Source organism: Lepus europaeus, chromosome 12 (assembly GCF_033115175.1).
Source record: "Lepus europaeus isolate LE1 chromosome 12, mLepTim1.pri, whole genome shotgun sequence".
NCBI classification, from domain to species: domain Eukaryota; kingdom Metazoa; phylum Chordata; class Mammalia; order Lagomorpha; family Leporidae; genus Lepus; species Lepus europaeus.
Genome location: NC_084838.1, coordinates 78972276 through 78999641, shown reverse-complemented (window position 1 = coordinate 78999641; position 27366 = coordinate 78972276). Strand labels below are relative to the sequence as shown.

At 44.2% G+C, this 27366-nt stretch overlaps 1 protein-coding gene across 2 annotated transcripts in view; it reads left to right on the top strand.

Annotated features, from left to right (window-relative positions):
- The first annotated feature begins 396 nt into the window (after positions 1-396).
- The window catches only part of CEMIP2 (cell migration inducing hyaluronidase 2), an 87898-nt gene continuing 60928 nt past the window's right edge, over positions 397-27366 (top strand). The window contains exons 1-4 of one of the 2 annotated variants that reach the window (XM_062208403.1): positions 397-496; positions 19998-20342; positions 25355-25495; positions 26605-27166. In XM_062208403.1, coding sequence (XP_062064387.1) covers positions 20012-20342; positions 25355-25495; positions 26605-27166 — 1034 coding nt within the window. In that variant the 5' untranslated portion in view covers positions 397-496; positions 19998-20011. Of the gene's footprint in view, positions 497-1320; positions 1435-19997; positions 20343-25354; positions 25496-26604; positions 27167-27366 lie in introns of those variants that run through there. The other variant, XM_062208402.1, reaches the window with a different exon arrangement.

The window sequence follows — 27366 nt, the reverse complement described above, 5'->3', positions numbered from 1 at the left end:
ATAAGCAAAATAGAGCAACCCTTCAAACCGAGAAGTTCTATCAGTACAGTATTCACTGGACGAGTTTCCAACGGGAAAACGTCCAACTCCGAATTGAGCTGAGGATGTCGACGGCCTGGCTTGGGCAGCCCCGCAGCTGTCACTAGCTGGGGACTTCGTGGGTCTGACAGATCACACCTGCACCGTGTCCTCCGCGGGAGTCGAGGGGGCGGGGCGCCGGCGGGGCTCCTCCGGAGCGGGTGCGGGCATCGGCGGCGAGGTACCTCCGCGTTGGGGTGGGCTGGGGTGTGGCTTTCGGGACCGCCCCTGCAAGCGGCAGCCACTCAGAGCGGCGCGGTGAGGCGCGGGGGGTGGGGAGGGGGAGACGTAGGCATATTTATTCCGGCCTGAGCTCGGGGTGCTGGGGTCGCTTCAAGCCATCAGAGGAGCTGTCCTGAGTTTGAGAGCTGCTGGCTCTTCCTAGAGGGCTAGGAACTCAGCGCCTGCGGCTGGCCAGGTGGGGGCGACCGTGGTGCGGCGATCCGACGCTTAGACAATTGGTGGGAGTGTGGCAGTTCCTTTGGGGGCGATGGGGCGCGGAGTCAGGCTGAGCCCGCAACCCTGAGCCCGCAGGGTTCCGCTCAGCGGCGGGGTCCGACTCATCTATAGGGTGATGGGGACGCAGGATCTAGGTGCAGTCAGACCGAGGACGCGCGCCCTGAACCGGTCGGAGCCTGCAGCCGCAGCCCGGGGCGCTGCTTGGGGCCCCTGCGCGCCGGCCGTGCGCCCCGGCGCTGTCCCTGCGCGCGGCAGCGAGTGGCGCTGAGCGCCCCAGTCGGCCGCTCGCCCGCAGCCGGGGGACGGCGGGAGGAGCCCCGCGCGGCCACCGCCTCCTTGCCGCGGCAGGCTCCTCCTCTCTCCCCGCCTTCCCCGCCGTGGCCCGCGCTCCAGCCCAATCCGCAGCCCCGGGCCCCGCAGAGCCGGGCCGCTTGTCTGGCCGGCGGAGGCTGAGCGCGACCTTCGCGAGCCGCGGCGCCCGCCGACCGGGGACCAGCGCGACTCCCGCGACTCCGCTCGGCCGCGCGCCGCCGCCTCCCCGCTTTTGGCGAGGACGCTCGGGTCCGCGCCACCCCGAAGGGGAGGGAGCGGAGAAAGCCGAGCGGCTGCTCCCGGAGAGAGCGAGCCGAGGCCCCGGCTCGGGAGGCTCGGGGCTGGAGGAGGCGGAGGCGGAGGCGGAGGGAAGTGCGCGTCATCCCGGGAGAAGAGTTTCACCTCCAGGCGGAGGCTGCGGCTGCCAGTTGCTGAAAAGAGCAGCGGCGGCGCGCGCCGGGGCTCGCTGGGCTTCCTGGCCATGGAGAGGAGATCCGGACCCGGGGACGCCCGGAGCCCTGCTCTGTCCCGTCGCATCGCTGCGTAGGCACCTGAGTCCACCGACGCCGAGCGGGGGAGGGGAAGGTAAGGCGCGAGCGGGCCGCCCGCCCCCCGCCCCGCCTCCCCTGCCGCCCCGGGGGCGCTGCGCGGGGCTCGCGCACCTTCCCGGCTCCTGCAGGCCGGGCGCTGGGCGGCCGTCGGGCGTTTGGGCTGGAGGGGAAGAAATGCTCCCGGCCTCCCCCTTTGCCGGTCCCTTCTTTGGGTTGGAAGTAACCAGATCCCACCCCCACCCCACCCCCCCCCGGAGTCAGACCTTTCCCAAAGAAAGGATCCGTGCCACCCGAGTCTGGGTTTCTCTGCCCCTCTCGCTTTTTTATTTACCGTCATGGGGGAAGGGAACAATGGAGAGCTTTCAAAGTCGGTGCGAACAGCCTTCAACTTTCTGCGGAGGGTTGGGGTGGGGGAGCAAGCCCCACAGGAAGCGGCCGTCGGGGCAAGGTTGCTGGAATGTGCATTGTGGAGTCCGCGCTGCAGTGCGCGCGCGCGCGCGGCTTTGGGGGTGATCTTTGTCTCCTTCCGACTCCCCTGGCTGGGCAGCTTCCCCGCCCCCCACCTCCCTCGCTGTGAAAGGTAAGGCGAGGCTTCCAATTCGTCTGCAGCTTGCTTTCTAGCTAGGGAAGAGCGGCAGCGCCGGACCCGGCTGGCTCCCAGCTTTGCCCTGCAGAGTTCAGGGGTCCCAGCAAGTAAGGGGGGGCCTCTCTGGGTAGACCCAAAGCGCCGCAGTGAATGCGAGTTAACTCTACCCTTCGCAGTGAAACTAAGGTCCTGACTTCCCCGGGTGCGCTCTGCCGATGGTTGATGTGTGTCGCCAGACCTCGCCGTGGAGCGGAAACAGCTCACTTAAATTCTCGGTGTAAGGTTAGGAAAACACACTTTGACATATGTCTCCTTTCATCTGCCGTCGGGTTAACGATGGAGTGCCTGATGGTGTCGAGAGAGATGCGCTCCAGAGCCGCTCGCTCACCGCCTGCACTGGCTCTACTGTGACAGCGTGATGCGACGCTGCACGCTTGCACAGGTTCACGGTGTGCGGATGTAGTTTTGTGAGCTCTTTCCAGTGAAAAGTGAGAATTGAGAGACAGGGGGAGGGGCAGAGCACGCACCTGAGCTGAGGGAGACCTGGATTCTCGGGCAGCCAGCTCCGCGAACCTGTAACAAGAGACTGTCTTAAACACATACACACATAAGTAGTTGGCCTTGTGATTCTTTGCTTGATTGGATGTGACCCTGGAAGGGAGCCTGCTCTTTGCAGAATTGGTCTGGCTGTTGTACTCTGGCTGTGTGCCTTTCCTTTTAAGCTTGCATTTCTGGGCAGAGCGATGTGCAGTAGGTGCTTTTGCTGTTTACTAAACTTTGGGGAGCACCTTATGGGGCTTTCTGCTTTATCAGCCTGTGGGTGAGAGGTAAGCCCAGACAGATCCGTGTGTGTGTGTGTTTATGTTTGTGTACACACAGGGAGGCAGAAGTCTTACAACATGCTTGCTTGGATTGCCTGTGTCAAGGTTAATTGTTTGAGTAAAGTCTGCTTCCTAGATATAGCCTGCAACTTACAGCTTTTCAAAAGTGTCAGACTTTCAACAAGAAATCAGACTAGGGCAACACGGCAGATTCTAGTAGACCTAATCAAGCCTGCTCTCAAACTGCTTCATAGAAAATGAAAAGACAAACAAGGGGGCAGTGTAGTCTTGTTGGCCATTTCTTCCTTACATTATTCCTTTTCTTTCTTCTGCCTTCCTTTCTCTCTCTCTTTCTCTTAAATATTTATTTATTTATTTACTGGGAAGGCAGAATTAGAGAGAGAGAGGGAGAGACAGAAAGAGGTCTTCCGTTTGCTGGTTCACTCCCCAAATGGCCATAACTACTGGGACTGGCCAGGCCCAATTACTCCATCTGGGTTTCCCATGTGAGTGGCAGGGGCCAACTTCCTTGGGCCATCTTTCGCTGCTTTCCCAGATATATTAGCAGGGAGCCGGATCATATGTGGAGGAACCAGGACTCAAACCAGCGTCACAGGCAGCAGCTTAACCTGCTGTGTCACAATGCTGGCCCTGTGGACCATTTCTGTAGTTGAGACTGAACTACTTACCAGTTTTGTGCCTCTGTGCAAGTTTCTGGAGTTGAGAAAGATGAATTGCATTTCAAAAAGAGAAAACGGAATAACCACTATCAGTTTTACTGTTTGAAATTTGAAATACCCCCTGGTGTGTGAATATGTGCATTGTAAAGTGTGCTGCACTTTACAATGAGTATCACCATGCACCCACCCATCATCCGTCCAGTGAACACTTTTTAAAGATTTTATTTATTTATTTCTGAAATAGAGTTACAGAGAGAGGTAGAGACAGAGAGAGATCTTCCATCTGCTGGTTCACTCCCCAGATGGCCACAATGGCTAGAGCTGAGCTGATCAGAAGCCAGGAGTCAAGAGCTTCTTCTGGATCTCCCATGAGGGTGCAGGGGGCCAAGCACTTGGGCCATCTTCTACTGCTTTCCTAGGCCATAGCAGAAAGCTGGATCGGAAGTGGAACAGCCAGGTCTGGTACTGCAGGCAGTGGCTTAGCCTACTGTGCCACAGCACACAGACCCCGGTGAGCACTTATTAATCACCCATTGTGTGCCAGACCCAGCTGGAAGCAGTCCTGACAGCTGCGGTGTGGAGTATTCCTGATGGTTGGGAGAAGGAGTTGGATGGGGTAGTTGTGTGGTGGTTTCCAGCTGTAACAGCAAGATACAATCTCTGCTTCTGAAGAGATAAGCCTGGCGGAGGAGATGAGGAAATGAACAATTAGGCCCAGGAGGCATGTTTGGAAGGATTATTGTGTATAAGATGCTTGAAGAACATCATGGTGGTGGGCTTAAGGTAAGGGAACAGTTTTGTGAAAAATAAAATTTATTAAATCAGACACAATGGTGGGGATTGAAAGCTGGATTTTGAAATGTAAAGGTTGGAAGGCTTGAAGTCAGGCTTGGGTTTATAACAAAGGCCCTTACGATTGCTAACCATTTGCTGTAGAGAAAATCCTCTAGTCTTGCTCACGTCGTTATTTCATCCGTAAAATGAGTTTCAAACTGCTTTGTGGAATATTTTGAGGATGTGTATGTTAAATACTACGTAAGCTAGCTGTTTGGTATCAAAAGGAACTTTCAAAAATATGTGGGTTTTTTTTTTGAAAACTCTAGAGATAAATCACAGCTTGATCCAACTGGTCTCAACCACAGATTTCCATTTGATTGGCTCTTTTCCAGAATGTTCAGAATCCCAGCTTCAGAATGCAGTTAGCTATTGTCATGTGATATGCTTCCTTGGTCCAGGCTTGTCCCATCCCAGCCACTGGGAACCTCTATTTCATTTGCATTGTGAGCATTAGTTAGAGGGATGGGATGTCTGGCAACAGAGCATCAGTTAAGAGGGGCTTGTCTGGGTTTGTATTGTGATAACCGTACTCTCCCACCCTCCACGCCCAGCTGGCCTCTCTACTTTCCTCTGCCCTAAAAGATGACTGTGGAAAAGAAAAAAAGCCACACATCTGCATTTTTGAGACCATGAAAATCACTCTTACTAGGTTTCTACATTTGTAAAAGGGTGTAATTTTCGACTAGACTGCTATTAAAGGCTGTGCTCACAATAGCAGCAGCTGCTAGGTGAAACTTGAATCTGTAAGCAATACTTGATTGAGTTCTCTACTTGAAATGGACTTAAGCTCCTCTGACATTTTAATAAATTGCCTTTGATAGAAATCCAAACTCAGATATTTAAAACCATCCAGTTAAAAGTGACTTTTTTTTTTTTAGGAGAAGGGTTGATATGAACATCAATCAGTTTTCTGGACCATACTGCATGTGAAGATATTTCAGAAAGTTTATGGAAAAATAGAATTAAAAGATAAATTTACTTTGGTGCAACAATTTTTTTGAAATCTTTACATAGTTTCTTTTTTAAATAATATGCATTTTCGTGAGCCCCCTGGTATGCTGAATCTTAGCATGTGGTTCTGAGGGATTTTAAGGATTTTGCTTCCTTGCCTGCTTTTATTTTCATTTACTTGAAAGGCAGAGCAACACACACACACAGACCTTCCATTAGCTGGTTCACTCTTCAAATGTCTATGAGAACCAGGGCTGGGCCAGGCTGAAGTCAGGAACCCAGGACTCCATTTTGGTCTCCCACTTGGGGCAGGGGCTCACACACTTGAGCCGTCATCTCCTGCCTCCCAGGATGTATCAGCAGGAAGCTAGATCAGAGGTGGAATAGTTGGGACTGGAACCTTCTCTCTGATATGGGACATCTCAAGCAGCGACTTACCCCTGTGCCTTGATGCCCACCCCGAAAGGTTCTTAAAATTATTCAAATAAGGCAGTTGAGACCCAAAGATGGTAACAAATAGGCAAGGTCACATAGGAAATTGATGGCCCAGCAGGGACAAGGGTGATTTTGTTTCTAGACACTATCTCTCTCCCCCATAATTGTCATTTATTCCTGTTTGGCTCTGTTAGCAATTTAATTATCTTAATGTTTTTGTGGTCAAGAAATTTGCATTTGGGCTTAGAAATCCATTGCACTGAACTATCTTCTTTTAATTTCTTAGTACTTTCACATGATACGGTACATGTAGTGGAGTGATGTTACTTGTAATAAATTTTTGTCAAATAGGGAAGTGTAAAGCTTATGTTAGTTTTACTTGCATTTTCTATAAACAGGATGCAAATTTAAAATACTATAGATGTGTGCACTTTTTTTTTTTTCCAGAAAAGCAAGTTCCTGGAAATATTATTCAAATTTGTGTGGGAATCCTAAGAACATACTAGAAATCTGTTTGCATGTTCTTTCATTTTCCTGGTATGTGCTTTGAGAAGACTGTAATATTGGTTGACCTGAATTATATTTGGCAAGTACTTTATTACATTTCAAGGCACTGTGCTGATGTCTGTGAGCAGTACAAAGAAAAGCAAGGCTTATGGGCTGTATTATGATGTCTCTTTAAAAAAAGTGAAACAGACTGGGAAGCTGCGTATATATACCTTAAAACACAAAATTGCTACCTCTCAATAAGTCAGTCTTTGAGACAAATCAACTTTGACATTGTTATCATTGGACTGACTTTATAACCAGATTTATAAAGTGACAATTCTGTTACTTAGTGATGAGTGCTAAACCTCCCACATTGTTGTATCAGGGCTGCTCCCTAGGACTCTGAGCTTGCCTTTGGCAGTTTACACAATGCAAAGTTTGCCTAGGAGAGATTGTGCCCTTCTTTCTCTATTGTGTTTCTAAAATATGGCTTTCACACTGCACGGAGGGACCAGGAAGACGTTGCCTAGCCGAGTTGCAATTTAAGACCATCTGTGTGTTGTGTCCCCAGAAGAGGATTGTCCTGGTTGATAAAAATGTCTTACAACATAGGGAAAGCCACCATGAACCAGATGTCCTGGGCAGATCTCATTACTTAGTTGCCCTTAAAAGCAAAATCGTGACTGATTGGGGGTTTTTATTTAGTTATTGGTGTGCACTTTGGAGACTGTATGCCTTATGTAGTCATAATGGCCCTGCAAATTGTGACTCACTTTTCTGAAGAATGAGTAGTTTGCACATACAATGAAATTGGACAGTTAATGATTAACATTTTAGAGATTGGAAAGATTGAGTTTAGCACAAGGACAGATGTCTGATTCCTGTTTCAGGGGAATGACAAAAATGAGTCATTTTTTTTTTTTTTTAAGTTATGGTTAAAAAAAACCCATACCACCCAACATAACATTGTTTTTAGTACTGGTGTAACATCAACTTTATTTGATGTTTTAAGAAATACCATACTTCATCTATAAGAAAGATGTGTCTTTAGTTGCTCAAAAAGTACCTACGGTTTAAACATCTCATCTTCTGGCATATTTAAATATAAACACAGTGCTACTAATGTTGATTCGCTAACAGTTTGGAAGAAAATAAGATGTGTGTGAAGGTACAGCTCCGAAGACCAAGAGGCATTAATAATCGTTTCATCACGGTTATGACATCTTTTGATTAATGATAATTGCTGCCTTCCCTGGTGCCTTTGCTGATCTAAATGCTGTCTGCTTGCACCCTACGGCCACCCTTCCCATTGTAGCTGGCGGATACCTTTCCCCAGCTCTCTGGTTACTGTGCACTGTCGAAGCTTGGCTTTAACCATCAAGTATCCTATCACTTCTTGTTTCCTTTTTGTGTTTGTGGCCCTTGACCTCATCACATGGGCCCTGCTTGTCTGTCCTGCTGGCTGTGTTCTATCCCAGCGAAGTCTTGGAGAGTCCAGCAGCCACTGCTCCGGGGCGGCTGGGGAATTGCTTGTTCATTGGAGGCCCTGCCTCCGAACTCTTGATGAGCATTAAGGAAGTTTCTGAGGTGTCATAGGGCCCCTTTGAGCTAGGTTTCACATGCCTTAGGCAGAGGGGAAGTGGGGACTATGACTGTTTCATGTTTTGACCTGAACCTCACTCTCAGGTGACTGCCTGCTAACCTCCCAAAGAACACAAAAGACTTCCTGTGTCTGTTGTTCTCTCCACTGTGCTGATCATCGCTATCTGTCCTGTTGTGGCAGAGTTCAGTGCTGGGTTTTTGTTCACACACACGCATACACACAAAATGAGGAAACTTAGTAATGATCTGATGGAACACAGTCGGGTGAGTAAATGTGCCAACTCTCCTCCATTCACAGGGATTTAGTAAGCTCAAGTGACCACCTCAGATCCACCAGCTCAGTTTCTTGGTCTCTATATGCATTGTAATTAGTTGTTTATTCAGGTCACCTCCCTATCTCCCAGGTTCTGTACTTGGGGCTCTCTGGAGGTAGGGACTGCGTGTGTGTGTGTGTGTGTGTGTTATTTTGAATCACTGGATCCCCACTATCTAGCAAAATCCTTGTCTCATCAGAGATGCTCGAAACAGAACTGGTAACTGGTTCCTTGTTTGGCAGGACTATTCTCTCTGGTTAATTTTGCATTAAAAATAGGCTGTGAGTTATAGTTAAGAGAAATAGTACACTTGGGCTCTGATTCTGGCTCGGCTATTTACAGAAGCTTTACTTTGTCTTTTTTGTTTTTTGGACAGGCAGAGTGGATAGTGAGAGAGAGAGACAGAGAGAAAGGTCTTCCTTTTTGCCATTGGTTCACCCTCCAATGGCCGCCGCGGCCGGTGCATCGCGCTGATCCGAAGCCAGGAGCCAGGTGCTTCTCCTGGTCTCCCATGGGGTGCAGGGCCCAAGCACTTGGGCCATCCTCCACTGCCTTCCCGGGCCATAGCAGAGAGCTGGCCTGGAAGAGGGGCAACCGGGATAGAATCCGGCACCCCAACCGGGACTAGAACCCTGTGTGCCGGCGCGGCAAGGCGGAGGATTAGCCTGTTAAGCCACGGCACCGGCCAGAAGCTTTACTTTGATGCTGGACTGAGTATCCCAGGACCTTTCCAGCCTGATCATTTCTTATATATTACCCAGAATCTTTCTTGGTTTGAAAGGCAATTCAAAAAAGACTCTTTTCCATGTTGTCATTGCATCTTGATAATCAGTATATCCCTGGATCTTGAGCTGTTGGCAATTCTGTGCTTGTTTACCAAACATAGTGCTGCTGTCTTTTCTTTTTCCCACCTTCTGGCACTCTACAGCATAACTTCCTGAGCCCTTTCATGTATATTCAAGCTTTGTCCCTGGGGCTGTGGAGAAAATGCAGCCCAGAGGCAGCCCTGCATCTTCGCTGTAACCGTAATTAAGTCAGCCCCTCTCAGGTCAGGCTTCCCCTTTGGTTCTTTTCTCTGTAAGGTCAGCTGCACGGCTGATGACAGGCCTGCGCCCTGCATTGTGTGCTCTGCACAGCCATCCATCACTCCCAGGTTGGAGGCCCCTCTTGTGTCTTCCCAGCTGCTGGGAAACAAGGCTGTAGGGGAGTGGGGTAGACGAAGGAGCATTGTGAAGGAGGGGAGAAACGAGAACAGCTTTTCAACAGCAAGAATTCAGAGAGAAGGGCACGAGAGGAATCATAATAGCGAGAAAGGAAACAGTCAAGAGCAGAGAAGGACCCACGAGTAAAATGACCTCCTTGTCCCTAGATTGGACAACAGCCTTCCCGCGTTTACCTTCTAGTTCTGTCAGAGATAAAATTACAGTGGATTTACAGACGGAATTCATGAGTCAGGAATGGAGGCAGCCTGCATTCTACAAAACAGAGTGACAGCTCCCAGCGGGCAGTAGCGTAACAATGAGCAGTCTTGGGCAGGAACCAGAACTGGACCAAAGGGGGAAAAGGCTGACTGTTTAACATGGGGATAATTAACATGAGGTTAGTTCAGGGTTAGAAGCAGAGGGGACTTCCTTATTTCACTGACTCAAGTGGACTGGAATCATTTGTTTTCAGGAAAAAAAATGGGTGTGTTTGGGGATCTAGCTGCTTCCTTAAAGTTTTGCTTTGATTATGTGGCAGATAGCATGAGTGGCTCCATTTTGGCTTGGTCTGGTCCATGGCAGCTCCGTAGAAGAGACTCAGACCACAGCAATGGCCGTCTGTGATTGTGTTGAACTGCTCTGTACTTCTGTGTACCCAGAGGCCTATGCACCTTGCTCTTATTTATTTCTAATTTTAAAAATTTATATAAAGGGAACAAATTGCATATATTTGATACATATAGTTTTGAGAACATAATGATATTTCCCACCCTTTCCTCCATCCCTCCTCCCTAGTTTCTTAATTTTCTGTTAATTTTTGCAATGCCATTCTTTTTTTTTTAGTTTTTACTTTTGGTTGGGCAAGGGGTGTCAGATATTCTTCATTGCTACTACCCCTTTTCTCCCCTTGGTCTGTACATTTGTGTTTTTCCTCATTATGCTTCTTTTGTTAGTCTTAATGTTCTTTAGCCTTTTGGTCATTTCAGCCATCTTTTTTTTTTTTTTTTTAAGATTTATTTATTTACTTAAAAGGCAGAATGACAGAGAGAGGGACACAAATAACAATATCTTGCACTCACTGGTTTACTCTCAAAATACCCACAATACCCATAGCAGGGCTAGGCTGAAGTTAGGAGTTACTAACACCAGCCTTGTCTTTCACATGAGTGAGAAGGACCCACATACTTGGGCCCTCATCTGCTGCCTTCCCAGGTACATTAGCAGGAAGCTGGATTGGAAGTGGAATAGCTGGGACCAGAATTCGCCCTCTGATATGGGATGTGGGCATCACAGGCAGTGGCTTGTCTCACTGTTCCACCACACCTCCCCCTATCTTGACTTTAGGGTCAGACATTGCTTATAATGGACATGTTTACCAGAGTTGAAAAAAGATGGGGTTAGTTAGTGTATTTGATATCAGAAAAGTTATCCATGTGCCTTGTGTTCCTAGTACAAGTGACAATATAAGATTGAATTAAAATGTTTCTTGAAAGTGCTTATTTAAGTTTAAAATTGAAATGTACTTACTTGGTTTATTTGTTTTCAAGTAAATTTTATCTTTTTAGGACTATATATTTGAAATGTTCTTTATAATTTCTCTTTTTGTGGAAGGAAATAATGTGAAGAGTACATGGTCTTATGCTAGAAGTCTAGGGTATGTTGAAGTTTTTATGGAACAATGGTCTAACTTTTAGGAATACCATTCTTAAAATGCCTAAACTGGTTAAGTGGAGAAAGCAAGTAGGGGAATGTAATGAAAGCTTCCCAGTCTTCTTTCATATCATAGGGGGGGTGCTGTGGTTTGGGTATTTTATTTTGGGTGTCCCCAAAAGCTCCATGTGGTAAGATGTGGTCGCTGGGTTTGCGCTGTTTTGAGGTGGCGAAACCATTAGGAAGTTGAACCTAACGGGAGGGTCTTAGGTCAGTGAGTGCGTGTGTTTGGAAGATAGTTCTCGTCTGACCTTTTGGGTTCTTGCAAGAGAGTTGACGTAAAAGCTGTCTGTGCCTCCGGAGTTCCCCATGTGGTCTTTTGGTTGCATGCACTCTGCCACCCTCATCAGAGGCCAAATCAGTGGGGCTGCCTGAGCTTTAACTTGGACCCCGAAACTGTAAGCTAAGAAAACCTTTTCACTCTATTAATTCTCTAAAGGTTGGTTTTTCTCTTTGTTTGGTAGTACCAAAAAGCTGACTAACGCAGGGGAGTTTTATAATGACGGGTTAGGGCATTCTTGTTCTACCTCTAAATGTTGGCCTAGGTTCATTCAACTTCATAAAAGTGAACCAGGATCAATGTAATACATTAACCGCAAAGGTTCTTACTCCTTGGTGGCATGCAAGAGACTGTTAGAGGTGATTGTGACTCATACTGATTGTGAGAGTTGAGGGAGAAAGACCTACCGAGAAGTGCTAGGTAGCCGAGCCTGTGCCTTATGCAAACAGTGTGAAGTGAAGACATCACCCTGTGTGAGGTGTGAGGGTGTTCAGTTCTCTGAGGGTATGTTTACACCAGGTCAGGCTGATCTCTGCATGACAGTGGACTTAGCTCTTCCAAAGATCTGCTCTCTTCTAAATAACTATATGTGGAAACTTAGTATGTATGCAGAATTCTTTGCAATGGTTGTTTTAGAAAAACGTATTTATCCTGTGTACTCTGGGAATAGAATATAATACATTCCTCTAAACTACATATAAAAAGATCCCCTTCCATGAAACTCTTTGCTTCTACCTTTGTTTTTGAAATCTTTATAATATGTGTTTAAGTATATAGTCTTTGTAAGAATATTGATCACACAAATATTTATTTGACCATTTGGGAAACAAAAGGCCAAAAAATCAACTTTACTAAATTGATTTCTTATTGAATGATGTTGTGTGGTCAGGGCTTTTTAGCTCAACTTTTTATTATAAAACATAGTCTGAATCTAAAGTAGAACTAAATAAAACACCCTACCTCCTGCTTCCACCCAACAAAACACTCCTCACCCCCACCAAAACTAAAACCCCCAATCCTGAAAATCACCTTGATCTTGTTCTTTGTAGTGTCTCCTAAAAAATAGGATGTTGGCAATATGGAGCCATTAGTTGAAAATTCAAGGGAAGCAGGTGTTTTGGCCTTATAGTTATAATGCCAATTGGGATGTCCTCATTCCATATCAGGGTGCCTGGGTTTCAGTACTGGCTCTGTTCCCGATTCCAGCTTATTTTTGGTGCACACTCTGGCAGGCAGCATGTGATAGCTCAGGTGGCTGTGTCCCTGCTGCCCATATGGGAGACCAGGCATGAGTTCCTAGCTCCCAGGTTTGGCCTGGCTCTACCTAGCCTTTGCAGCCTTTTGGGCTGTGAACCGTCTTTGTGGCTCTCCAGTAAATTGGTGGTGGTAGTGGGAATGTGGAAAAACATTTCAAGGCAGTTGGGAACTGGTTAAAGATTTATTAGGCTGAGATACTAATAATTACAGTAAAACCTATTATTTGTTTTCATGATAATTCATACACACTCTTTTTTCTGTATATTTTGTTTTATGTTGTGCTGCATGTTTTTACTTGTTGGACATACTAGTCAATATGTTACATGATTCTTCCAAGATCTTAATGAGAGGAAAAGTTTTCTTAACCAGATTTTTGCCAGTTGAACCAAAACTGCTGGAAAACAAAGACTATCATCTGTACAGTTGACCCTTAGATTGGATATTGTTTCAAAAGTTAGGTTCTTGATCCAGTAGATAAATAAATAAATAGACTTGATTAGCTGATACCAGCTTTTTTGACTATCCTGTGAGTCTGGATTTTCCATTCAGAAAATAAGTTCTCGTAACAACTATAGTCTGGGTTTGAAAGAGCTTCAGTGAGTCAAAGGATTGCATTTTTATTGGATGTTCAGTGCATGTGTGTGACTTGAGGAAATGATGCTGTGGCCCTGGGGTAGTATCCTCAGCCACTGTATAAGTGGTAGGCATTTGAGATAGTGAGCTTACCTTGCGTATTAGTATCTCAACAGTAGAAAGAAGTTCAGAACCCAGTCCCTTGCCCCTTTATTCGTAAAGAGCCCTTGCTAGTATTGAGCTACTGCTGCTCTCTGAATAAAGACTTTGCATAAGATCACATCATTTCTTGTCTGTCAGCATTTAGGATGGAGTGGAATGTTTTTGTTTTTCCTGTATGTCCGCTACATTTTATAGTATGTGGTGAAAACTGCGTAGTTTGCTGCTCTTTCTTTAACTTTTAGAATTCCTACCTGCAGTTATTAATAATTCCTATTAGTTCCAATTAGATTTCATATACAGATTAAACTTTGTAAAAATTAATGCATTGACTGTTTTTGCTTGAAATAGTATTCTTAGTCTCCCAAATCAGAGAAAATGATATAGAGGAATTAGTCAATTTCCCAGAGCCATAAGCATGTTGGAGAAGGAATACATCAGAAATCTCAATGTGTGTGTGAGAGAGAGAAAGAGAAAAAAAATCTGTGCTTCAACAGATTCATTGGGGATATACTTACACAAAACGAAGCATGGCTAAATGAAAGAGGACCTAATTTTTAAAAATATTTATTTATTTATTTTGAAAGTCAGAGTTACACAGAGAGAGGAGAGGCAGAGAGAGAGAGGTCTTCCATCTGCTGGTTCATTCCCCAGTTGGCCATGACGGCCGGAGCTGCACCGATCCGAATCCAGGAGCCAGGAGCTTCCTCCGGGTCTTCCTCTGTGGGTGTAGGGGCCCAAGCACTTGGGCCATCTTCCACTGCTTTCCCAGGCCATAGCAGAGAGCTGGATTGGAAGTGGAGCAGCTGGGACTTGAACTGGTGCCCATATGGGATGCCAACACTGCAGACGGTGGCTTTACCCACTATGCCACAGCGCTGGCCCCAGGGGGACCTAATTTTTTCAGTCATTTGTTTTCTCCCCAATAGCTATACACACACTCACACTCCTAGCATTTATGCTGAATTTCTTTATAAGAATTTGTGGCTAAGTTCAGAAGTCAGTTATTGAGTACTTACTGTGTGTAAGGTTCTCTGAGATCAAGATAAATAATAGATCACCCCTGGTCTCGGGGCCAATCCGCCTATCCCAGAAGTCTTTGATGTTCCTGAGTCATCTTCCTTAGTTTTCAGGTTCTCTGTGAAGATTAACTCACTAAGTTAGAGGAGTGACTGACACAGGGTAAGGGACTCCATTGCCCCTATAGTTAACATAGTTCAGGTCTGAGTGCTAGCCTCTATCCTGAGAGCTTTGCAGGAATTCATAGGCCCAGAGGAAACAAAGAAATATCCCATCTAACCTTAGATCCCAGCAGATTGGAGCCCACCGTTATCATTCCAAAGGGCACACACCGGCCCCTGTTACTGACCAAAGGAAGGGCACTCCAACCAGAGGCCCACACACGAGCTAATAACACATTGCTCATCACCAACTTTTTTTTTTAAGATTTTTTTTTTTTTTTTTTTTTTGAAAGGCAGAGTTAGAGAAAGGGAGAGAGAGAGATACCTTCTATCCACTAGTTCACTCTGCAAATGGTCTCAACAGCCCGGGGCTGGGCTAGGCTGAAGCTAAGAGTCAGGAGTTTCTTCCAGGTCTCCCACATGAGTGCAGAGCCCCAAGCACTTGGGCAGTATTCCACTGCCTTCCCAGGTGCATTAGCAGGGAGCTGTATCAGAAGTGGAGCAGCTAAACTGGGGCCCATGTGGGATGCTGGCACTGCAGGCAGCAGCTTTACCCACTGTGCCATAGCACCAGCCCTTCATCACCAACTTCGAACTTTAAAGTTCACTGCCTTTAGTCTCTAAGGGAGTCCAGGAATTGAGTGTCAGCTGCCTGGCTCCTTGCTCTGTGCTCCTTTTCCTCCACCCCAGTGTCAGTGATTGGCTTGCTGTGTGTTGGGCATGTGGACCCAGTCAGGGGGGAAGTTCGATAACAGTCTGAAGAGGCTGATAGTCTATTGCAAGAGATGGACAAATACATGAATTAATTGACGCATGAGACAAAAAGGTGATCCTCTGTGAGTTTTAAACAGTATGAGGAAGAACAAACAGAACGGGACCTTCCCGGAATTCCGAGAAGATATTGCAGATGATGAGATAGTGCAGTGGCTGAAAATTTTAAATGAAAAATTTTCACATTTTAAGAAATCCTGCCCCCTTTTATAGGTTAAAAAAGGATCGCCTTTAATATATAAATGAAATTTCAGAATAATTGCTTTCTGTAATTACTTACTATGGTTTATTACCAGATAAATTAATTGAATGCTGTGTAGATCCCTTCCACCTTGAGCTACTGTTTGAGGTAATATACTTATTTTTCTTTCAAGAGAATAATTTAATTTAAAGTACAGTGATTTCTTTTTTTTAGACAAAAGTACTAGGTACTTTTTTTAAAGTTTTTTCCCTAGAATTTTTAATTTGTCTTTTAAATTAATACAGTGTTCTCATAGTCTTAGTAATTTCTTTAATTATCTACTTTAAACATTCACCTAAATTATCTGTGCAAATTTATAATTGCTTGCTTGATTATAACCAAGCCTTTTGGCCTACAACTTGCTGTGATCCACGAAATAGATACTTACAAAATAATTATCTTGAGGAACATCTGAATATGAAAAAAGAATGCTTCAAAAACTATGGCGTGCATTTCCAATTTCAGTATGAGTGAGTTGTATTATTTACCCAACCTGTATTATCTGTTTTGCTTGAGGAGCTATCTCAGGCTGTACTAGCCCTGAAAATGTATCATGAAATACTGATGTGCTCCTTCTTTATAATGTGCCTCCCCTCAGAAATACAATCCTTTAAGGATGCCATGTAATGCAAACAGTGTATTTAAAGTGAAATATTGGTCTGTAGTGAAATTATTGAAATGATGGCTAATGCTTGCCTTGAAGCACTGAAAGCAAGAGGAAATTCTCCCAGTCTTCCCTCTATTAGGTCCCTCCTTTATTTACAGGACTCTGAAATCCAACCGATGCTGCAAGTATCAACAGCCTTGTGGACTGAATAACCGTTGTGGAGATAGCCTGGGAATCTGACCATATTTCCTTTGCTAATTGCACTCTGCCTTCTATTTCAAACAAGTGCTTTAGAATTGAATTTAGGAATAACATTTCTTGAGGACACTGGAAATCTTTTGTCCCCTGTAGTTCTGAACATAAGCCTTTAAAGACAGCAAGATCTCAGAATTGGTTATTGAATGAGTGGAATACCACTTTCCTGTATGAAAAATTTAGATCTGTAAGTAGCAATCAATGCATTTTAAAGTAATTTATTCAAAATACTACACCTAAAATAAATCTATAAATATGATGAAATTCTAGAGCAATGTATTTGTATCTCTCATTGTTAAAAATCTTAGTTGAGAGAAATCTACTTAAAATATGATTAGTGTTTTATTCTAAGATGTGTTTCAGTAACATGTCATTTCTAAGGAAAAGAATGATTATAGTTCTGCTTATGCATTTGCATGTTTTCCATAAAGTAGGTCTAGAGGATTCTCTCTCTCTTTCTCCCTAAATTGCTTTACAGAGGGTTATATAGATAAAAAAGACCCATGATGATTTTTCATGTATTGTTTATTTTAGTTCGTGTGGCAGGTGCAATCTGTATTTTCATGTAAAGTTACCATTTTGTGAACGAGAAGACAATTATTCCCAGTGGGCCGGTTTCTTCGTTTAGCCAGTCTCACCACTTTTCATTTCTTTGTGGATACATCTGGTGACCCATTATCTCCTGCAAAGTGGCCCTCCAGCCGGTTAAGAAATAACAGCCTTTCTGGCCCTGAAACAAGGAAGTGTCAGCTGATTGCAGCCTGAGAAATGGAAGACTCCCCCTCTAGAGACTCCCCTCCTGATGAGCCTGGCTCTCAAGATTACCCACTTTCCTCCTTTCTTTGTTATTAGGAGTCCGGCCTGGTGTCTCTGTTTTACTCTGTCATTGGTTGCAGCAGCATGTATCTAGCCATTATTATGATTGGAAGCTTAGCACATGCAGCAATGTCCTCCATAGCATCTTTTCTCTTTGTCTTGGAGTTGAAGCTCCATCTGAATAATTTATTCAAAAGTCAAACCCCACAAACCAAATGTTTTTGACTGAAACATGGACTTGGAAAACATTTTTTCTTCCTTAAAAAAAGTTTTATTATTTGAAAGGCAGAGTTAGAGGGGGGAGGAAGGAGGGAGGGAGGGGGGGAGAGAGAGAGAGAGGGGGAGAGAGAGAGAGAGAGAGAGAGAGAGAGAGAGAATCTTTCATTTGCTTCCATCTTAACTCCCCACATGGCTTCCATTGCGGGAGCTTCTTCCAGGTGGTGGCTTAAGCTACTACACCACAACACTGGCCCTTCTGAGAAGGTTCTTTACCCCATGTAGAATCAGCATCAGTTCCTGAGCCCTTTCTATTTACTTTAATTTCCAGGTTGTTGGGGTCCTGGGGAGGCTTGTTTGTGGCTTCTCTGATGACCGTTTTGTGCTGAGTTTGTTGATAGTGGGAATAATTTGGAGGTGCTGTCAGGAATGACTTGAGTTGATTTTTCTGGCGGAAGGTGAGGGTGTATTGAATAAAGTCAGGTGACTCTGGTCTAAGTTGGTAAGGAAGGGAGGGGGTGGGAGAGGTTGACTGTCACGTTTCCAAAGCCATGGAGCACAATTGTTTTTGTCCACAGTCATTGTTGCTATGAGAACATGATTTGGTAGCTCTTGGTGGCTCCTTCCTCTTCCTTTGAAAATCAACATAGGAAGGTTCCATTCAAAACTTACTCTTTCATTGAAAAACTTATAAGGATCTACCATAAAGAAGATAAAAGATGAAAAAGGACTTCCCTGTGTGTGTGTGTGTGTGTGAGCGAGCTTCTTTTGGATAAGAAAGACTCGTGTATAGGCTGGTGGACTCCTGTGTGAAGGATTCCTGAGAAGATTAACCTGCCTTTGAGGCTCAGCACACTGGTAATTGCACACTTGCAAAATGCACCCTTTGAAGTTGTTGCCCTGCAGTTGTTTGGAAAGGCGCTGGCTGGTAAGAGCTTTAACTTGACTTTATATAGTCCAAAGCACCTGGGTTTTGAGCCCTGGTTCTTCACACTAGTTTTGTGACCCCTTGGGGGAGTTAACTTCCTGCTCCTCAGTTTTTCTCATGTATAAAATGGGGATGATGGTCCCTACTCATAGATTTGTTGTATTAAATAGATTAAATGAGTTAGTGGCATGTAGTGCTTATAGCTGATTTTTGAAATAGTTTTTATTGTGTTATTGGAATGTCAGATGAACTTTGAGGATTTAAAGAGATAGAGACTTTAAGCCGGCGCCGCGGCTCACTAGGCTAATCCTCCGCCTTGCGGCGCCGGCACACCGGGTTCTAGTCCCGGTCGGGGCACCGATCCTGTCCCGGTTGCCCCTCTTCCAGGCCAGCTCTCTGCTGTGGCCAGGGAGTGCAGTGGAGGATGGCCCAAGTCCTTGGGCCCTGCACCCCATGGGAGACCAGGAGAAGCACCTGGCTCCTGCCATCGGAACAGCGCGGTGCGCCGGCCACAGCGCGCCTACCGCGGCGGCCATTGGAGGGTGAACCAACGGCAAAAAGGAAGACCTTTCTCTCTGTCTCTCTCTCTCTACTGTCCACTCTGCCTGTCAAAAATTGAAGAAAAAAAAAAAAAGAGAGATAGAGACTTTAGACTTTCTCATTGAATGACTATATTGGGTCTATAGTTAAGTGGTAGTGCCAGTGGGAATACTGAACATTTCTTAGCCTGGGGATAAATCTAGTGGAGAAATTGAACATGCAAACAGGAATGCCCATCTGTTTGAACTTTTTAAGACTGCACTTTTATCCTCCTCTACACAGACTTTTAATTTGAGATTGAAGAACTTAGAATTATGATACCAGGATACTTCAAAAAGTTCACAGAAAATTAGAATTAAAATAAAAGTATTTTGGGTACAAAAAATTTTTGAAACCCACACATAGTTTTTTCATAGTATACATTTTTCATGAACATTTTGAAGATCTTTTTACTCAAAATGTGACCACCTGCTTCGGTGTCCTTAAAGTATGTTTTTAAAAAATGTAAAATCTGGGTTCTTTTGGCATTCTCTGAGCCAGAATCCCAGGGGCAAAGAGCCCAGGAATTTACATTTTTAACAAGCTTCCCTGGTGATTGTAACACACAGATTGCAAAAAGTTGGCTTAGAACAGTGGCTCTCAACCCAGATGCTCATTAGAATCCTTTTGGGGGGGAATTTAAAAGATGCTGATGTTTGGATTCTAAGCTTAGTGCTCCCGATTTAATTGTTTTGCAGTGTGGCACTGGGCATTAATGTATTAGAGGTGATTATAGTGTGCAGCCATGGTGAGAGGCAGTGGCATCAGAAGACAATTAGTGATGGGGATTGTTGACATTGTTTATGTCAGAAATGGAAGGCTGAGTTGATATTCATTCTTTCAAAAACTCATTGCAGTAGTTGCCAGGGGCTAGAGCAAACAGATGGGGAATTGTTGGGTATAGGGTTTTTGTCTGGGATGATGAAAAATTTCTGGAAATGGTTACTGGTGATGGTGGTGCAACTTTGTGCATATACGTTCTGTGCCATTGAACTTCAATGCAAATGGTGAGTTTTGCATTATGGATATTTTAACCATAATTTAAAAATACTGAAAAAAGCCATTACAGTGCATACATTCTGAAGCTTAATGTCTTTTTCTTTTCAGAGTGACAGGGTATCATGAATGCCGCTGGTTCCAGGGGCCACTCCCCTGCATTCCTACAGCCTCAGAATGGAAACAGCCATCGCTCACCTGGTTATGTTCCAGGGAAGGTTGTCCCCCTGCGTCCCCCGCCTCCTCCAAAGAGCCAAGCTTCAGCCAAATTTACCTCCGTCAGACAAGAAGCCCAGGCTACCTTTGCATTCTCACCGGAAGAACAGCAAAACCAGAGAGAAAGCCGAAAGCACAAGAGACACAAAAATACTTTCATTTGCTTTGCCGTTACTAGTTTCTCATTTTTTGTTGCACTTGCAGTCATTTTAGGAATATCCTCAAGATATGCTCCAGATGGTAAGTGTGTGTGCTTATGTGGATGTGTGCATACATAGAATAGATTCTTGGAGAAGAGAGAAAGGGAGGGAATAGGGCAATTTTTTAGAAAATTTGCTGTATTAAGTTGGCTCTAGCTAACTGTTAGATAATTAGTATGAGGTGTAACTTCTTGTGAATAAAAGCAATTGTTCATGGAATTCATGGGAAACCATAAAATTTAAGGATTGTTCTTCTTTTCCATTTACCATTCTGTTCCTACACTCTTGGATTATATCTTTTACAAATGCTTTTTAAAAACAATTTTTATTTATTTTCATTTATTTGAAAGGCAGACAGATGGACTTAGACAGGGAGAGTTCTTCCATTTGCTGGCTCCTTCCTCCAAATGCTTGCAACAGCCAGGGCTGGGCCAGGCCAAAGCCAAGAGTCCAGCGCTGAATCCCAGGGCTCCCAGGTGGGTGACCAGGACCCAAAAACTCGAGCTGACCTGCCCCTCTCAAGGTGTGTGTTAGCAGGAAACTGGATCGGAAGTAGAGCATGTGGGGGTCCCAAGTGCTGACATAACCACAGCACCACACTTCTGCAGATGCTTTTAAATATTTACTGAAGTCCTGAGGCAGCACAGTTTCATCCTTTGTAAGAGTAGGTATGATTTTTGGGTTACCAAAAGTTTGTTTTCTTTTGTTATAAGTGCTAGATTTGATTTTTTAAAAATTGACTGAAAAATGAGATTTGTGGTTTAAAATGGACTTGAAAGACAGTTTCAAATGAGAAACTTCAAATATTTTTGAGTAACTGTGTGTATCCCTGAAGGCAAACATCCATTAGGATGTATAAGTTCTTAAACATCAGTGCAAAAATTACTCATTATTTCATAATTAATTGTCATGTAGGGAGATTTGTATTTCTGAAATGGTCTTTGCTTCTCAGGTTGATAGCAATACTTTGAATGGTTTCAAAGAAGTTTGTTGCCAGTTAGCCTCAGTCTGATATCAACAAACATTCTCGGCCAGTGCCGCAGCTTACTTGGCTAATCCTCTGCCTGCGGCGCCGGCACCCCAGGTTCTAGTCCCGGTCGGGGTGCCGGATTCTGTCCCGGTTGCTCCTCTTCCAGGCCAGCTCTCTGCTATGGCCCGGGAAGGCAGTGGAGGATGGCCCAAGTGCTTGGGCCCTGCACCCGCATGGGAGACCAGGAGAAGCACCTGGCTACTGGCTTCTGATCAGCGCGGTGCGCCAGCCACAGCATGCTGGCCGCAGTGGCCATTGGGGGATGAACCAATGGAAAGGAAGACCTTTCTCTCTGTCTGTCTCTCTCACAGTCCACTCTGCCTGTCCAAAAAAAAAAAAAAAAAAACTCAAAAAACATTTTCCTCATAAAGGAACACCATCAGTCTAAAAATTAGAGGGCTCAGGGAAGTAGAATCAGACCCTAGCAATCTGTATTGGGCATCTTATTTGAGTTTTTAAAGATTTATTTATTTGTTTGAAAGAGTTACTTGGCTAGGCTGAAGCCAGGTGCCAGGAACTTATTCCAGGTCTCCCACATGTGTGGCAGGGGCCCAAACTTTTGGACCATCTTCTGCTACTGTTCCCAGGCCATCAGCAGGGAGCTGGGTTGGAAGTGGAGCAATCAGGATTTGAACTGGCTGGTGCCTGTATGGAATGCCGGCATTCCATATGGAATGGTGGCTTTACCTGCTATGCCACAGCATTCACCTCATCTGAATTTCTTACAAAGTATACAACAGATTTTTGTTAGAACAGATGCTACCTTAAATGAAATATGGTAGTTGAAAAGCATTTTACCACTTATTAGACTTACAAATATTGTTAAATTTTCATGGGTGCTTTAGATAATTCTTTTTAAAGATTTATTTATTTTCTTGAAAGGCAGAGTTACAGAGACGTAGAGGCAGAGAAAGAGAGGTCTTCCATCTGTTGGTTCACTCCCCAAATGGCTGCGACAGCCAGAGCTGCGGTGATCTGAAGCCAGGAGCCTGGAGCTTCTTCTGGGTCTCCCACGTGGGTGCAGAGGCTCAAGGACTTGGGCCATCTTCTGCTGCTTTCCCAGGCCATAGCAGAAAGCTGGATCGGAAATGGAGCAGCCAGGACTCGAACCCGTGCCCACGTGGGACACTGGCACTGCAGGTGGTAGTTTTACTCACTAGAGCACAGTGCAGCCCCACAGTAGGCATTTTGTAGATTTTTTTAAGATCCTGGAAGAGGTTGTGTAAGCACTTCCAGGAGAATAGACAGGAAGTACAAGATGTGTTTCTATCAACATCTTTGTTGTTCTAGCTGGTAGACCACATTATGAATTTGCGACATTGATTTGTATTGCAAGTAGTGTTGACTCTGTGGGCCCCTTTCCCAGCAGAATAACCAATTTCTCTGCTTCTGTTCTTATTTCCCATGTAATTTAGCAAGGGCATGGTAGTACTAAGGAGCAATCAGACTCAAAATCTGTGGCTTTCGTTGTTGTTTTCCTAGTCCATGAAAGGCATTGAGTTGCTGATGTGGTTCCTTGAATCAGCAGTTTTTAGTTTTACATTTTGGCAATGTAAGTGTAAATTATCAGTGGAAAGATCTGCTATGTTGAAATATTTCAGGGTCAGCCTCACTGTGGTTACTGCCATTACAGATGCACTTACTGGTCTACAGATGCATAGCCAAGAAGGTGAGGCTGGCTGAGCTGTTTTCTAGCACTTTCTGCAGACCATGCATTTTCTCATTAACTCTGCCTTCCTGGAAGGAAACAGAATTTTTGGTGGTGGTTCTAATGAGGCATATTCTCCTGAGGGATAATTAGAAACAATTAAGAGGAATTATGTAACTATGGTAATAGGCTCTGCATCTCAGAAGACTGGATCTCCTTTTCTGTAGCTGGATACAGTGCTTGTTACATGGGACATTGATTTGCTTCTTGTATAACATCATGGAGAATTCTTGCTAGATGTTTTATAGGAAGAAGGCGGTAGAAGAAAAGTTCAGGAAATCCTTAGTGTTGGGGGTGGCATCCTGTCGCAGGGTGTTAAATTACTGCTTGGGTTGCCCATTCCTGGGATCAAATTCCAACTCTACCTTCTGATCCACTTCCTGGGAGGAAGCAGATGATGGGCTAAGTACTTGAGTCCTTGCCACCCACATAGGAAACTTGGATGGAGCCTGACATTGTGGGCATGTGGGCATTTAGAGAGTGAACCAGTGAATGGAAGATCTAACTCTCTCTTTCTCTCTCTGCCTTTAAATAAAAAATGAATAAATAAACCTTTAAAAAATGAGAATAAACTTTAGTGTAATAAAAAAAATTTCAACGCATATAATAAATTTAGAAGATTCTTATTTCTTTGGAAGAAAAGTTTATGAATTATTTTCAGTATAATGGCAATAGGCATTGCTTTAACAAAAGAATTAAATATCAATGATTATGAAATTTGTGAAAAAAATTAGCCGCTTGAAACAGAAATGGCTAGACTGACTTTATTCGCAGTCACTAACACCTTAGAGAGAAAGTACAGGCCTAGGGCAACATAAGTGCTTGGAAATAGGAAGATGTTAGCATCTGTGTTAGGCGGTTACAAAATGAGGAGTCAGAATATTTTTTTTCTGTATAAAATAAGATCTTTGTGCCACAACCCATCTCCCTACTCTTTTCTTGTGTCATTCCACAGTATCCACTTCCTACCTTCACAAACGGTAATTAGTTAGTTCTTAAGATTATCTGGAAGTCTTGCTTATTTCTCCCTTTGCTTAGTTTGAATTACAGGCAATGCTTCGCTGTTCTAACTGAGCAGCCCAGTAGACTTGGATAGCGAGGGATTCTTGCATGACTCCTGTTCGTATCTTCCCTGCATGTCCCTCTGTTATTTACATATGAAGATCATTCAGAAAGCTTGTGGGAAAATGGAATGAAAAGATACTTGTTTCGGTGGAAAGAAATTTTGAAATCCATGCATACTTTTTTTGTCATATGCATTTTTCCATGGGCTTTTTGAATATTCCTTGTATTATTCATCCTTTGGATCTAAGTTAGTGTCACTGATTCCAGGAAGCTGCCTCACTTACTGCAGCTCCATTCTTCTTTTTTCTGATTCTTTTTACACGGTGGCTAGATTATAACCTCTGAGGGAATGTGAGTTCGTTTTATTCTTTGTAAATGTTATAATACCAAATACAGAGTGGACAACTTGATCTTCGAGAACTGCTTGGTCATTAGTGGGTCAAAACTGAAGGTATTATTTTTTCCCCCCTCCTCTTCTAAATTATGGCAGAAACTGTAAGTTTCATGTGTTGAATAGTTGTAGGAATGCAGACTACTTTCATGTTTCATTTTTATCTGTTCGAGTAGCAAATTCTCATTCTAGTAAAAGACTGTAGTAAGGATCCTCATGTAATAAATGGGGAACTTCCAGTCACCCAACTTGCTGAGTAGTCTTGGGTCTGGCTTCTCTGTCATTTCCTCATCTTTGAAAATGAGAAGTCATGGCTCAGGCTGCTCGGCTCCTGCAGTTTTGTTGGGAAGTCTCCATGGCTGGGATCGTGATGTGTCTCAGCTACTGCCTTGGAAAGCATTGCTGTTATCACCTACTTTGATTTGCTGTGCATACGAAGGAACTTGTGAAGACCAAATACACTTTTTAGCAATTTCCATTTTTTTGCCAATATGTTGTAAACATGTTTTCTTCCCTGAAACAGCTTTCCGGTGAGTGTCCAAGGACACTTCATCATTTTGCTTCTTACTATTGATTTCTTTCCAGAGCAGACGATTCCAGGGAACTCCATTTTCACTCGTGAAGTTTGACCTAAGCTACATGCTAGCAATTCAATTTTGTGGGGACACTTTTTTTTAAGTGTTGTGAAAGTAAAGGATTTGATTTTTCCCATGGGAGCAGAGGGAAGGTGAGAAGGGTAGGGATTTCCATCCTCATGGCAAGAGCTCAAAACATGTAAGTGCAGTGTTTGGATTTGGCTAACAGTATTCTGACATTTTGTTGGGTTGGAGGGGATATAAATGTTGCATTATTTTATAGAGAATTGTCCAGATCAAAACCCTCGTCTCAGGAACTGGGATCCAGGACAAGATTCTACAAAACACATTGTTGTTAAAGAGGGAGATATGTTCCGTCTGATCTCAGATGTCACGGTGAATTCTATAGTCATTCAGGATGGAGGTAGGTAATGGTCTCTGTTTATGGGAACTTCAAGGTTACTCTTCAGTGTGGAGGATAGTCAATGTTCCTTATACAGAAACTGTTCTTAGGTTGAATAGTCTTTAGTGTGTGGTATATTTTCTAACCATGGATATGAAAAATTCCCCCAAATCCAAGAAATGAAAAAAACCTTAGAAATTATTCAAGTTGAGACCCTTGATTTATGGAGAAGGAAACAACAGCTCCAGAGAGATGTTCTCTCATTCCTAAATTTCTATAACAACTTACGGAGAGTGAGGAGAGAGTTAACTTAGGTTAATATACAAGGGAATTTTGAAAAGTTCCTGGAAAATGGAATTAAATTTATTTTGGTATGAACAATTTTGGAATCGGGGCAGGGGGTGTCTTCAAAAAGTTCATGAAAAACATGTATTATGGAAAAATTATGCATAGATTTCAACATTTGTTCAACAATTAACTTTTTATATATAAAGTATTTTTTGAGAAATAGACATACACACAGAGACAGAGATAGCAAGCTCTTATCTACTAGTTAGCTCCTGAAATGCCCACGATAGTTGGGCCAGACCAAAGCTAGGATCTGTCTCTCCTGTGGGAGTCAAGGACATAACTACCTAAGTTATTACTTACTGCCCTTCTGGAGTGTGCCAAGCAGGCAACTAGAATTAGGAGCTGGGGCTGGGACTTGAAACGCTCCAATGCAGTTAGTCTGATATGGAATGTGGGCTCCTAACCAGCATCCTGATTTCTAGGTCACATGGCACCTCTGAAGTTTCTTTTAATTCTATTTTCTGAGAAGATTTTTGAAGTACTCTCATGTGTAAACACATGATTCAGAGGTGTAGACTGTCAGACATTTTTCTAGAAATGATTTACCTCTAAAGTGAATGAATTGAGATTCACACTCACAGGCATTTTTAGTATGTTGGAGATAGGAGCTCCTCATGTTTTTCCTTTACTATGTTTTGGAAGCCGGTTTAATTTTGGAGGCAGATAGTAAATTCTGTTTCCCAATTTAATTTTGTGGAAGTGTACTTTTGCCCCTCTACTTGTTTGTATCTCAGGAAGTTATTTCAGAAGTTGGCTTACGATCGTGTTGTTCCCTGCAGGACTTCTTGTCTTTGGGGATGATAAAGATGGATCCAGAAACATTACTTTGAGGACTCGTTACATCCTGATTCAGGATGGTGGGGCGCTTCATATTGGAGCAGAAAAATGCCGCTATAAATCCAAAGCGACAATTGCCTTGTATGGCAAGTCAGATGAAGGTGAAAATCTGCCAACATTTGGCAAAAAGTTCATCGGTGTGGAGGCTGGCGGGACACTGGAGCTCCATGGGGCACAGAAGACAACATGGACGTTGTTGGCGAGGACGCTGCATTCCTCGGGCTTGCCGTTTGGGTCCTACACCTTTGAGAAGGACTTTTCCCGGGGCCTCAATGTGAGGGTCATTGACCAAGACACAGCCAAAATTTTGGACAATGTGAAGTTTGATACCCATGAATACCACAATGAGAGTCGGCGACTTCAAGAATTCTTGAGATTGCAAGATCCAGGGCGGATTGTTGCCATAGCTGTTGGAGATTCAGCAGCCAAAAGCCTCTTACCAGGAACAATCCAGGTGATTCAGGACCGGTTGGGAAGTAAGCTGATCCAAGGACTGGGTTACAGGTAGGAGCCTTGTCTCTCCCTCCCAGCTCTGTCTCGTCTCGGAGTCTTTGTGAGAGGGGAGAATGAGGGAAGGAAAGCATTAAGACTCAAAGCTGATGGAGCTATCGGTGTTAGGTCTAGTTGCCTTTCGTGGGACTGGAGGACAGGATTTGGAGCATAAGAGCTCTTGGCTTCTGTTTGTGAAGTCCTTTGTGCACTGG